Source organism: Pteropus medius, unplaced genomic scaffold (genome assembly GCF_902729225.1).
Source record: "Pteropus medius unplaced genomic scaffold, Ma_sr-lr_union100, whole genome shotgun sequence".
Taxonomy (NCBI): Eukaryota; Metazoa; Chordata; class Mammalia; order Chiroptera; family Pteropodidae; genus Pteropus; species Pteropus medius.
The window spans coordinates 14606597-14620142 of record NW_024347791.1 but is presented as its reverse complement, the minus strand read 5'-3'; the positions used below and the strand labels follow the sequence as shown (position 1 = coordinate 14620142).

Below are 13546 nucleotides of genomic sequence, written 5' to 3'. Positions count from 1 at the left end.
TTGCAAAGCAGGGTATTCATGTTAATAAATTTAATAAGAATTATTTGGTTTCTTCTTATATTATTGTTTTTCTGATAAAAGTTGTGGCTGGACTTTCAAACGACCTTTTTTGAAAATAATTTTTGATCATTAATGCAGTTATTTACTATTTTTTAAGAATGACAGTTTATTTGACAAACATAAAGATAACCACTTTGAAAATCCTTTAAGTAAATAATTACCTGAATATTTTAATGAGTACTGTTTTTGAAAGCTCAGTATTTCTTCACTCTTAATATACAATATCTGCTGTACTTATGTAGAAAAATCATTATTTTAAAATGAAATCACTGAAATGGAAATCTATAAAGTTGTTGAATTTAGATGTAAAAGTACTTTTAATTTTAAGGTCAGTGTAGTTTTGTTGAAAATTACTTTTCAGTGATTACAGAAAGATTGTTTTATTTTTTTAATTGTCCTACAAATTCAGTTCATATAATTATAAGATTTTAGCAGGTGTTTGAAGAGACATAAGAGTTAAGTAAAAATAAAAAACTTACTTTAGTAACTATTATACTTATTTGTGTCTCTTGAAATATGAGACTTGGGTTTTTAGGAACATATTAATAACTTCTCAGTAAACTTGATTATAGTTGGTGATAAGTGAGAATTATAATTTACTTATATTTTTATTTAAATTTCTTTTTGACTGTTAAATTCAGTGTGATAGTAAATGTGTTTAGATAGTAATTAAAAGTGAGAAATTAATCTTGATATTTTCTTCTCACTGCCTTGAAAATACAGTTCCTTGACTGCCGCTTGCCTCCTCTTTTAAATATATAGGAACAGTTGGATGTAGCTCTTTCTAAAATCTGCAAGAATTTTGACATTAACCACTACACCAAAGTTCAGCAAGCTTATCGACTTCTTGGAAAAACACAGGTTAGTAAACAAAAGGATGTTTACTTTTCTAAAATTAAGAATCCTTTGATCTTCATGATTGCTTAAGTCTGAATATTGTTAGTGTCCTTAAAATTTCATTTAACAAAGTAAATTTTTATGCTGTATTAATAGTAGTAACATGGTTGTTCACAGATGCTCAGAGTGTATACAGTTACATAAGCTTGTTTTGAACAATGAAATATTTGTCGGGTTTTTCACAATTTTATGTAGATTTTAAAACAAGTGTAGTATAAGATAATTCAATGAGATAGGATGTGTAGTCTCTTTTACTTCAGCTTTTGGTCCTGACTGAGAACTTCTTAATTTGAAGATTCATGGCTCCCTCAGAGTGGTATGTAAACCTTTGTGCTTTGCGTACATTTGTTTGTAAAACAGTTAAATTGCATTCACCAGGTTTTTCAAAGGATTCTATTATCCGCAGAATGTCTTCAATACTCTTATGATATATGGTTTTATGTAGTTTTACTGCTCAAGGCGGGGCTTCCTTGAAAAACTTGAAATGAGCCATAGTTTGTAAGTTAACCGTATCTTCTGTGTGTACAGGATTATACATGTATCTATAGAACACCTAAACATGATAGATGTAAATGTTTTCTTTCCTTAATTGGCTTTCTGTCTTAGAAATTTAAGACTTTACCAAACCATTTAAATTCCATTTACTTTTTAAAATCTGAATAAAAATATTTGGTTGTTTTACTTTATTTTTATGTCTTCAGCTATACCTAGAAAAAATAGAAGAAGGAAGACATTTGGTAATTTTGAGGGACATATCGGAAGACCTTTGAAAATATGATTTTAACTTCTAATTTTCCCTATTAGAGAAATTCTTTCACTCATTAAATATGTATTGGTACCTACTTTGTGCACTGCTCCAGGCACCTGGATATAAGGCCTTATGTCTTACCTTCTAGTGAGGGAGACAAACATAAAAGAAATAAATGAATGTGATGTCAGGCAGTAACAGTGCTATAGAGAAATATGTATCAGGGAAAGTGGATAGAATGATGAAAAGTACTGATTTATACAGGATAGTCAGGAAAGGCTTATCTGAGAAGTTGATCATTGAGACGCATCCTGAACAATGTAAGGGAATGATGGCAGAGGGAATCCAAAGATATGATTATGTATGACGTTTGAGAAAGAACAGAACAGATACCAATCATAAATACAGAGCAAGAGAGCAGTGTTTGCAATTCAAATTTATCTTTAATGATATGATGTTGTGGTTATTTGAAGGGTTAATTGCAAAGAATCAACATTACGATTATAATTCTGTGAATAATAGTGATCTTTGTGCTGTAGCTATAATCCATAAAGGTTTTTTCCTATGTTTTTCAAATGTCAGAATTTATTTTAATAACATGAAATTATGTTTTATGTTTTCTTTCCATAGACAGCAATGGATCAACTTCATATGCACTTCACCCAAGCCATTCATAATACCGTGTTTCAAGTTGTCCTTGGTTATGTGGAACTATGTGCAGGAAACACTGATACGAAATTCCAAAAGCTGCAATATAAGGATCTCTGTACAGTATGTAGTAACTTAATTACTGTTCGCATGTCTCAGTTTTAAATTCACATTCCATTTTCCTTAGCACCTATTATTTGCAGGTGCTAGTAATGTAGAAATATGTTGTCAGATTTTTTTTCTCCCTTATTATTCTTGTCCTCATAAAGAAACTGGAAGATTCAGTCACACAGATTGTAAAGGTTGATGAGATGGTACAGATTTATGGAGCGCAGTTGCTTCTAAATGAATTCTCTACCCTCTCATAGCTTCTTTTACCCTTCTCAGGCTCTTAATTCTCTTCTATGATTGCATCTAAGATGCTTCTGAGCAATCATTTTTGCTGGTTTTTCATACACACCTAGATTCAGTCTTTTCAGGTGAATAAATGCTATTTCTGTCAATATCTGTTACCAGTTGTTCTATTTCATTCTCAAATATAGATCTATAGATAAAATAACCCACAAGTAAGAAGTGAACTGAATTGGGCTCTGTTTTAGAATTTGTCCTGATGAATTGATGTAGATAGAGTGTGATGAAAAGAGCATGAACTGGGAAAACGAGGGTGTCATTTGCTTTTATAAGGAGGTCTAGTCTGGAGTAGAAATTTATGAATTCTATTTAATGCCTATTAACATGTAAGTGGACTTGTTTAAGAGGCAGTTAGATAAAAGAACCTAAGGTGTTCAGAGTTGAGGTTATAGATTTGGTAGTCATCAGCATCTAATTGTATTTAAATCATGGTATTAGATGGGAAGATTGGGATAAGGATGTGGATAAAGAAGACATGAGAGCCCCGGGCCTTGTGACATTCAGGGATTGAGTAGAGAACAGACCAGTTGAAGAGTCTGAGAAAGAGCAGCTAGCTGGGTAGGAGTAAAAGTAGAAGATGGTGGTGTCACAGCAGCCCTACAGAAGGAACTGTTGCAGGAAGAATAGACTGTAAAACTATCTCAGATGCTTCTGAGAATCTGAATAAGGTGATATCACAGAATTGACCACTTGATTTGACAATATGGAGGTCATTGTTGACCTTGATCCCTAATTCTAGCCCAAGATTGTTATTTCTCTCACTGGAGACTTTTCTCTAATGTCATTTCAGAAAATAACAGTTTTAGAAAGTAGATATCTATTTTTTACTGTACTTATGTCCAGGAATTTGTGTGAAATTAAGCTCATCTTCATTCTTCAGTGAGTTTATTTGCCACAAGTTCAGATTATGTCCTTTGGGAACTGGAGAAATATCCTTACTTGAGCTACAACAGATATTCCAGAAGAATGTGATTATATGTGCTAGATTAAGAATGAAGTTAATGACAGTGGATAGTCGATAATATAGCTAAAAAATATCTTTTTAAAATAACTTTATAAATCATGACTTTCACAGATTTTATGATTATTAGTTTTAAGTGTGATATCATGCATAATTATATTTTTAAATATCCAATTTTAAGTACAGCCATCATTTGATAAATTTCAGTGATTTCGAAGTGTGTTATTTTCTTATTCATATATTTTCGTAGGTTGATAGTATGTATTTTTAAATTAAATATTCAATTTTATTTTTGATTCTGTCAGTATTGTTGTCATTAATAGGTGATTTAAATAGTAAAACAATTCAAGTTAGTGACTTTTCTGTTAGCAGAAAATAACTTTTAATAATTAAACAAACATTTTAAACAAATTAGGCTTTTGCCCTTCAGTCTTCTTGCCTTTGGTTTAATCTGCTGTGAGAGTAGTGTATTTTGTTATCAATAACTTTTATACGCTTTTAAAAATCAGATACATATTTATGCTCGTGCTTCTTGAAAATATCATTGGTGCCTTTATATAATATAAAACTGGAAGTCGTACTTATAAACTTTTATGAACAAAAAATTGGGCTTACAGTGTTTATCATGGCATTTATCATGAATTTTTTTCACTTTTTTTCTTAAAGCTTACTCTAAAATAACCTTTTGAAGTAGCTGTGTATATTTAAATTTTCAGATAATAAAGGGCTTATCTTTCTTGATTTCACCTTGAGTAAATGCTTGTTAAAATTACTGCCAGGAAACATCTAGTACTTCATAAAATTATCCAACATATGTATAATATAGTAGGTGAGGTGTCTCTGTGTGTGTGTGTGTGAGTGTATTTAAATTAAGGAAATAAATAATTAAGTGGTATACTAGAGCTAGTCTTGGGGAAAAACCCACTTCTCCCCTCCTCCTCCCCACTGAGCAGCAGGTACATATATTGTTATTTGTCCAACACAGTTGTACAATTCTGGTTCATATTCAGGCTGTTGAAGTTTTAGTTTGAAGTGGTGAGAATAGTAGCAAATGTTATGATGGCTTCATGGAGGAATTTCTTTTGAGGAAAGGATTTAACAGTTAGATATGGCAGATTCTTTACGTTGAAAGAACAGACTCAGAAGAGCTGAATAATGAGGTGAAGAATGTGATGTGTTTTAATGTGACTCATTTTCTTTGAGACTATCTTGATAAAAATTTAAGGAAGTCAGAGATTATCCCAGGAATCTCATAATTATTTAAGTCAGTGCTGCTACAGGCAGATAGGGATCTGGACATTTCTTTGAAACCTAATTAAGTTTTAAATTATTTTATAATATTGAGTTACATTTGACATGTTTGAATCAGGTGAGATTAGGAAAAAATTATTTCACTTCAGATTTCGGTTAGTTGAAGGTGGTTATATCAGGAGAGGAAAAATGGAGGGAACTCTTAGAAGTTTAATAAATAAGCTGATAAAATGAAATTTAAATATGTTTTCTTGGTGAGAACACATATCAAGGATCTGGAATGTTACAGCTCAGGCAAGGGAGGTAATTCATGAAGGAGCTTTGTATTAGAATGTAAGGTTCATAATTTTTCAATATGTGGCAATTGAGAATCATTTGAGCCCTAATTAGAAGTAAGTGATGTGTTGAGGATGTACTAGTAGGAGAATGTATGTGGCTGTGGAATGTCAGGGGAGAAGAGCCCTCAGGAAATGTGGATAGGGTGTTGACTGGCAGATTTTGGAAGTGAGAAGAAAGATCCCAGACATTTGGGCAGTGGTTTTCTCTGTACAGTAGCAGTATTTTGAAGGAAGTCCTTAATTATAGGTAGAATTTAAAAGTAACATTAAAAAGTGAAATAAATGAAATGGTACACCAATCGGAGTTGAGAGAAGGATGGAGTTCCTATAAACAGGGAACAACTATATTTCTTTTAAATGGAAAGAGATTGGAAATGAAGAGATAATCATCTGCTTGGTCTTATTAATAGTATTATTTTAAACCACTCACAGATATCAGTGTGTTACTAAATGGACTGGAATGAAATTGAACCAAATTTTTTTCTTTTAATATTCCTTTACAAAGAAATCTGGGGCAAAATTAGCGTTCTGTTTTTGTTTACTCTGGCTAACAGAGAACTACAGAGTACTTGAGCCCAGCAGCATCCTGTCTCATTATGAAATTTCTGCCATTTATGCCGTGTCACCATTGTTCTGAGCTGAAAAGTTTAATTGTCTTTGAGCTTTTGAAATCATTTTGCAATTGAATGTACTTATTTTTCTTTCTTTACTAAATTATGTTTTTCTAAATGATTTAATTAGAAGCACAGTTTTTTTTTTTATAGTTTATCTTTCAGTATGGTTTCCCTGTTTTTCTTAAATGTATTGGCTTACAATTTTTAGATCAGTACTTTCGGTTCTTTTGAAAAAATATGTATGTTATTTTGAAGTGTAAATAAATAATACTTAGCAAAAATTTCAAATGAGAATTAAACTGTATTCATTTTTGGAAAGGGCCAATGTAAAAAGGCATAATGGTTTTTTATTCCCTTTAAAAATTTAGTCTTATTTGTGATTACATTTACATTTTTATGTACCTTACATGTTTACAACAGTTTGTGGATTTAAAGATACTTAGTAGTGATCTTCTAGAGAAACCCTTTGTAGATTATTTGAAAGTTTGTGATGTTTATACACAAGTTAAAAACAATTTTTTTTTTCAGAATTATTTTTGGCAGCCTGATAGGTTTCCCTGGGGGGCTTATTTCAAAATGTTAATTAGGATATTATTGATTAATTTTGTGATAACATAGCTGGTTAAGCTGGCTGAAGTTTTCTCAGCCATTTTCCCATTGTTTCTTTCCTAATGACCTTAAGGAGTTTTGAGTTCTGTTTTTGAAATGAACTTGCTAATGTAGTGATACTTTGGGGAACAATGTAGTCTTTCTTTTAGAAGAAACTTTCTGAAATCATTTCAGTATTTGTTTTCTTAGAGTCTAGCACATTGGAGGTATTTAATAATGTTTCTCGAGTAAATCAGATTGTCCTCTTTGTCTCTAACTCCTGTGGTGTTGACACATTTCAAATTCAATTAAGTGGAAGGGAAAGAAAACCAACATGGAGCCTTCTCTGTGCCATGAACTTTTACAGTTGCTTTATGCGCATACATCATAGAAAGACAAACCAAAGCCTCTTTTAGTGTACTGTTCTTCTGATGTCGAATCATAATTTAATGTCAGTTTTTTTGAGGGTCAATAAATATATTTGGTAAGATCTCTGTTGAAGATATAGTTTATTTTGATGTTTATGTAGAAACCTAAAGACAAATTCTTCTTGAGTCAAAAACATGTTTCTGTTTTTAAATTCTCAGGGTACTTTCTGTTATGGAGAATTAATGTTTTCTCTTAGCAAATAGTGTGAGAGTATAGATTCTCTGAACTATAAATGATAAACTGCCAGGAAGTTCAGAGCTAAATTTAATGTTCATGTGTAGTAACCATCTTGTTTGGGGTTATCTATAGAACTAACTGCCTCTTTGTCCTTTTTCTCTTTTCTGAATTTTAAACTAGTCTGTTATTTATATATTTTTACATCACTCACAGTCTTATAGCATTAGACAGAATATAGATTATATAGTTGTTCAAATTAAGCAATCATTAATGTTTACTCTTAAAATATACATATTTTAAACTATACAGCTAAAAAACATTAAATCTAGGAAAATACAGATAAGCAAAAAGGAGAAAATAAAAATTAATACTTCTGCATGCAAAGCTGTTTTTTAATGTATATGTAAGCAAATAGGCTTTAAAAGTAGGATTATGCTGTAAACACAGTTTTATAACATTTTTCCCACCTGCTATGTTAGAAACAATTTTCCATTTCTGTAAATTTGCTACCCACATAACTTTTAATGGCTTGACAATATTTCAGTGTAAGAGATCTTGTGGATTAATTAACTGATTTGTTATTTCCAGCTTTTGTCGTTATGAACAACACTTTAGTAAGTATTCTTAAAGCCAATCTTTACACACATCTTTTAATTATTTCTTTGGGATAAATGACAAGACCTAAAATTGCATTGCCAAAGGCTTTTCATTTTTAAGGCTTTCGGTTCATATTTCCAAAATTGCCCTCCAGAAATTGTGTTTTAATTCACACTCTTCATCAGCAGTGTCAGCTTTTATCTATTTCTATGTACATATGCATGCTGATTATTTCGTATTTAATAGCTTGATTATCAGATACTAGAAGATAGCATATCAAGAATAATATATCATTCAGGCATAGTTAGGATGTGAAGGAGATTAAGCTGAGACTTTTCATTAATTGCTGAGGTTGATTTGGATGGATAGGTGAGTGGGCCTTTCCTACTGGAAGCTACAACTTTGAACAGTTGGTCAGAAAGAAACCTTTTCCAGTTAGAGGAATAGTATTTACTTGAGTGCTTTATCAGGTCAGTTTTAGAATACTCTAAGAATTCAGCTGTCAGATTTATTCTTATCACATATATATATAGCACCCAGCTAATTTTCTTCTATACGAATTATATATTAATTTATAAATATTTAAGGTAATACTGAAATTTTTAAAAAATTTTGATAATTTTTAAAATTTAAAACTTAATGATCAAAAGATAGGTAAGGAAAGTTTATCCATCTCTTCCTTTTTCCCTGCCAGTTACTCTCTGGATTGCGAAGAACTTTGAAGGGTCTGAAGTTTTATCTTATAAACTAACAAGCTAGCCTGCTACCATTTCATGGATGCTGGTAGAAGACACAAGACTCCATTTTCTTAGCAATCTGACTTGCTAACCAGTTCTCTTGTCATTACTCAGCTTTTGTTAGTCAAGTAAGCATTTCAGCTCAGCAAGGATAAATAAGGCTTTAAAGAGTTTATAACCTAATAAGTTAACATTAATAATGTCGGAGGTAGAATAAGAAAAGTTCAAACGACATAAAATGTCTGAAATCACCACAGTTCTTTAAGGGATTTAAGGAAGACAAAATTGTATCTATTTTTTAAGAGGAGGCTGCAACTTTTGTGTTTTGGATTTCAACAAGCACAATGTATGTGGCTGGGTCCAGGGGTAAAGAAATATCCTAAACGATGGCATGATAGGAAGGCAGCATAGGGCAGGTGAAAGGAACAGTAGGTTGCCCGGCTTGCTTTAACTGTGTTTCAGTATGAGGATTTGGTTGTTTCTGATGTATTCTGGGACTAATAAGTGCCTATGGAGTGCATGCTTTGGGCTGTAGTTACCTGGGTAACCAACCTTCCCTCTCTCTTGGATGGAAGAGAAGGGATTTCCTAGTCATTTGAAACTGGCTCATGTGTGGCAAGGCTTCTCTGATGCCAGCCTAAGAACCCTTAAAACTATCAATGTAATTTAGACTGCTGGATGACTTTGTGTGTGGGGGCGGGGTGGTACTCAGCAGCCAGCAGAAACACAAAATAATGTAATGATAGAAAGCCATTCTTGAAACTTGCCAGTAAACCCTATTCCTAACTTGATGGTGTTTTTACATTTAAGTATTGCCCCTTTTTTGGTGATAATCTCAGCAACAGAGGTTTGTAACATTTTATCACTTGAAACTTTGAAAGATAAATTGTTTATTCTGATTATACATGCTTTGCTTGTTTTATAGTATTAAGCTATATATTTGATTAAGGCCATTTAATAGCAATTAGAAAAACCTGAGAATGGTACTAAAGGAGACCCCCTCTGTCTATTTTACAATTTAGAGGGTGCTGGTTACTTAGTTTTAAGTTGGCATCATTTATAATAGACATAATACATATATCTTCATGTCTGTGTACATATTTAGTATTAATGATAAAATGTCTGAGAGATGAGAATGACTTTTTTCACCATGATGTTTTTGTTTTGAAATCACGAATGATTCCAGTTTGGTACAAGAAAGTTTTGCTACAGCATTTGCATATGTTTATCTATGGAGAGTCATAGTTTTTAAAGCTCCAGATAGACTCTAGGTTATTTGCATTATCCTTTGGGGTTTAGATACATGAAATGATATGCTGGAATCGTGACCAAGTCAGTCACAGAGTTGGGCCCCAGGCCCAAACATGTGCCGTCCAGTCCACATCTCTGGTTTCTAGTGGTTAGAAAGTACTTAAGATATTCACATTTTGTACAGCTTGGCTCTTAGAGAAGTAATTGGAGGTTGGAGACATCTTGTAATTGCTTGGTCCAGCCACTTATTTTGGTCCAGAGTTCAGCCTCCTCAGAGATGTTTTCCGCTCCCTGGACCTAGTGCTGTTTTGAATTGCAGCATATCTCCAGAAGCCTCCCAGATAAGCAGTAATCCTCCCAGCAGCTTCTGGTGTTGTGAGCTCACGGTGTTAACAGCATTAATCTAAACATACTGATAACGTTTTGCTGTTTTTTTGTAATCCATCTATCAGTATGTATGTGTGGTTGGATGGAGTGAGGTGGATGTTGGCCTCAGGAGTTTCGGATCTCTGTGAGGATGTCAAAACATGTTTCCTTTACGTTTGTTAGGATGTGATTAGAGTGCTAAGTCAAAGTGAAGCAAGAACAAAGTAATACTTTAAGGGTAATCCTAAGAATTTTTATTTTGATGTTTTAGTATAAAAATCATCTTCCTGAAATTTTTGTAGGTATTCGATAGTAGAGATTTCTGGTGGGTATAAAAGTAAGTTAATAATTTAAAATAATTTTTAAAAATAAAAGACTAAATCTAGCAGCCTCCTTTTTATATTTACCACTTAACTGTGCACTTAAGCAACTTTCAAAAGATGACTTTCATTATGTGCTTAAAATTTGGAAAGCCTGCTTATATGCTGTTCTTTGAAATAGCCTCTAGATTCTTATCAAACTTATTGTTTATAATTAAGGCTGAGATGTTGCTGGTTACAATAAGCTACTTTCATCATTATTTTGATCATGTAGGTTGCTTGAGATGGTTAACAGAAGAAATGGAAGGTGTAAAATGTTACTCTTAGCTGATAGTAATGAGGTGGGAAATCAGATCTGTGTATAATGTGAAAGGGTTAATCAAGATTTAACCTAGGAGCTTATTTTGATGTTTGAATAGTGAAGCATGGTCAAAATGCTGGATTGAGCATTTTGCATTACAATATCCAGATTTGTGAATCCAAATCTTTTTCCATAGGATATTTCTTACCTTTTATAATCACCAGTTACTAGGCATGTATGTTATCTTTATAGACATTATGGATTTAAAAAAATATTTTAGATTTCTTAAGATATTTCTTTTCTGCATGTTTTCTGAGATATTTCTAAAATGCTATACTTTTTTCCCCCTCTTCTCCCCTCACCTCAAAACCTTTGCTGAATAAATTGTTGCTACTAGCTTTCAGTCAAAGAATGGCAGGGGAAAATAGCTCTAGAACACAGAGAAACATTTGACAATTAAATTTCTATTTCCTGTATATTCTTAACTTAAAAAGAAAATCAAGACGCGTATTTTAGTTCTTTGGGGTATCTCACTGTGTGAATATTTTCTGAATTGGTTAATTCAAGACTTTCATTGCTATTATTGATATGTGATGAGAACATAGAATGGAATTACAATATTGTGTTCCTCTGCCTTGGTATTCCTGGTCTTATACTAAATGAAGCCCTTCTTAATTAGGACTTGAACTGTGTCACAATGTTAGGTATTTAGTAAACAGTGAATGGATTAAAGCAGTGATGAGGTAGGCAGGAATCTCTAACACTTTTATGAAAGGTGGTTTACTGTCTAAGGGCGTGTGAGTGGTAAGTTGTGAACTGACTGGGACTCAGGGCTGCCAATTCCATGTCTATAACTCTTTCTATTATGCTCTGCACGTGTGAAGAAGAATCGATGTTTGAGTAGAAATTGCATGGGCTGTTAATTCAGAAACTCAACACTCTTCTTGGCCTAACTTTTATTTTTTGATTACTTATGTAATTATTTGCTGATTCGTTGGTTTCTTTGAATCTCTTTTATAGTTATGGTTCACCCATGTCTGTATAATAAGATTCTCTGTTTGAAATTTAGAGGTGATATTTATAAACTGATGAGAGAATGTTGCAAATAACTAATAATAAGGCGTTGAAAACATGAAAGGTGTGCTATGAGAGTTGATACCAGTGGTTGCATGGTAGTATAGTGGAAAGTGGTCTCTGGAGTCCAGTTTTTCAATGAAATGACTCTTAACTTATTGCAAGCATAGTCTTCAAGTACAGAGATTAACAAACCTGGGTTTAAGTCTATTGAAATCAGTATATATTTTTTTTATCTACCCACCTTACCTTTTTTCCTTAAACTATTCATTGTATAGGTATTTCGTACAATGAATCTCTCCATTTGTTTCTGGTTTAGAATATAAATGTAGGCAAGAATCATTTTGTTATCTGATACTCAGTATATCATAGTCTTACATTTGTACATGTGGACATACTTGAAGATAATAAAATATGGATTTTTTGCGGGGGAGACTTTTAGGCAGGTGCATTGGATTTGCTAGATCTGTGAATTATTTTCACTTGAATCCATTTAGTGAGAAAAAGCTCACTGAATTTCGACTTTTTTTGGAAAAAAATGTAACACATACATTTCTTTGTGTATATCTCATCCAAACCCATTAAATTTCAGCAAATCATCAAGAAGTAACATAGTAAAAAACTTCCTTTTCCTGAAATAAATAGGCAAATGTAGCTAGACAGTGGTTGGGTGGAGAATAAAGGGTGTTTTAAGTTTCAATTTTCTGGTTTGTTAAACTGTGACAAGTATAATAAAAATTAATTGGTGGGCTATAATGCGATTATTTGTATAGACATAATTTTTCTTTAGGAAAAAATAAGACTAACATCGCCTTCCATCCATCTACCATAAAGACTGTTGAGATATAATTAGATTTTAATTTCATGATATAAATATAAATTTATGCAATGTTGAGTTTATGAATGTTAGAAAAGTCGACTTGTAGAAGAGTACCTTTATTCAGGTGATTGATCGCTGAGTTGCAGCCCAGAACTTTTTTGTGATTTTTGCTTTTCTTTGCCCTCTGCTTTAAACTTTTTTTTTTTTTTACCTCGTATGTCAGTATCTGTTTCATTGCTTGTGTGTGGTATAAGAGATATGTCAGGGGTAATGATGTGGTAAAAACAAACTGAGGAAAAAGGTCAAGACTGGTTCATTGTAAAGGTAGTAATTATAAAAGTAGATATGAAAAGTAAACATCAGTATTACCCCAAATTATGGCATAAATATGCAAAAATATTTTATATTGATCTCTGCAAACCATGTGTAAATCTGGATAGCTGTTCTAATTCTTCTGTAAAAAAGTACCTGTAGCCAATTTGGAGTACTCAGAGAAGTGTCACTCCTTTCTACATTCCTTCCATTTCATCCCCCACATCACCTCTTGTAGGTAACCAACTTCAATGCTTGTTTATTTTCCCCGTGTTTATTTTTGTGATGATAAGCAGATATATGCATTAAAAAATTTTCTATTATATATATATAGAACTTTAAAAATTTTCCCTTTCATAGATATGTCATATGAAAGGGATCTTTAAAAATTTTTTTAAATTTAAAAAATGCATGGGTATGTTTATCATTTTTCATAGTTACATAGTTCTCTTTTTTGTATGAATGATAGTTTATTTGACCAGTATCCTATATTTGGACATGTAGATAGATTCCAGTATTTTGCTAGGTCCAAGGGAAAATAGTTATGTAGTTTTGTTAGACATGCCAAATTCTCCATAGGGTTGTACCATTTTGCATTCCTAACAGCATTATATGAGACTGCCTATTTTTTTTCACGGTCTTGCCA

At 32.4% G+C, this 13546-nt stretch overlaps 1 protein-coding gene across 9 annotated transcripts in view; it reads left to right on the top strand.

Moving 5' to 3' along the window:
* VPS50 (VPS50 subunit of EARP/GARPII complex) overlaps positions 1-13546 on the top strand; it is a 110129-nt gene that overhangs the window by 38847 nt on the left and 57736 nt on the right. For all 9 annotated transcript variants that reach the window (XM_039878086.1, XM_039878084.1, XM_039878085.1 and 6 more), the window contains 2 exons: positions 823-921; positions 2336-2476. In XM_039878086.1, coding sequence (XP_039734020.1) covers positions 823-921; positions 2336-2476 — 240 coding nt within the window. The remainder of the gene's footprint in view (positions 1-822; positions 922-2335; positions 2477-13546) is intronic.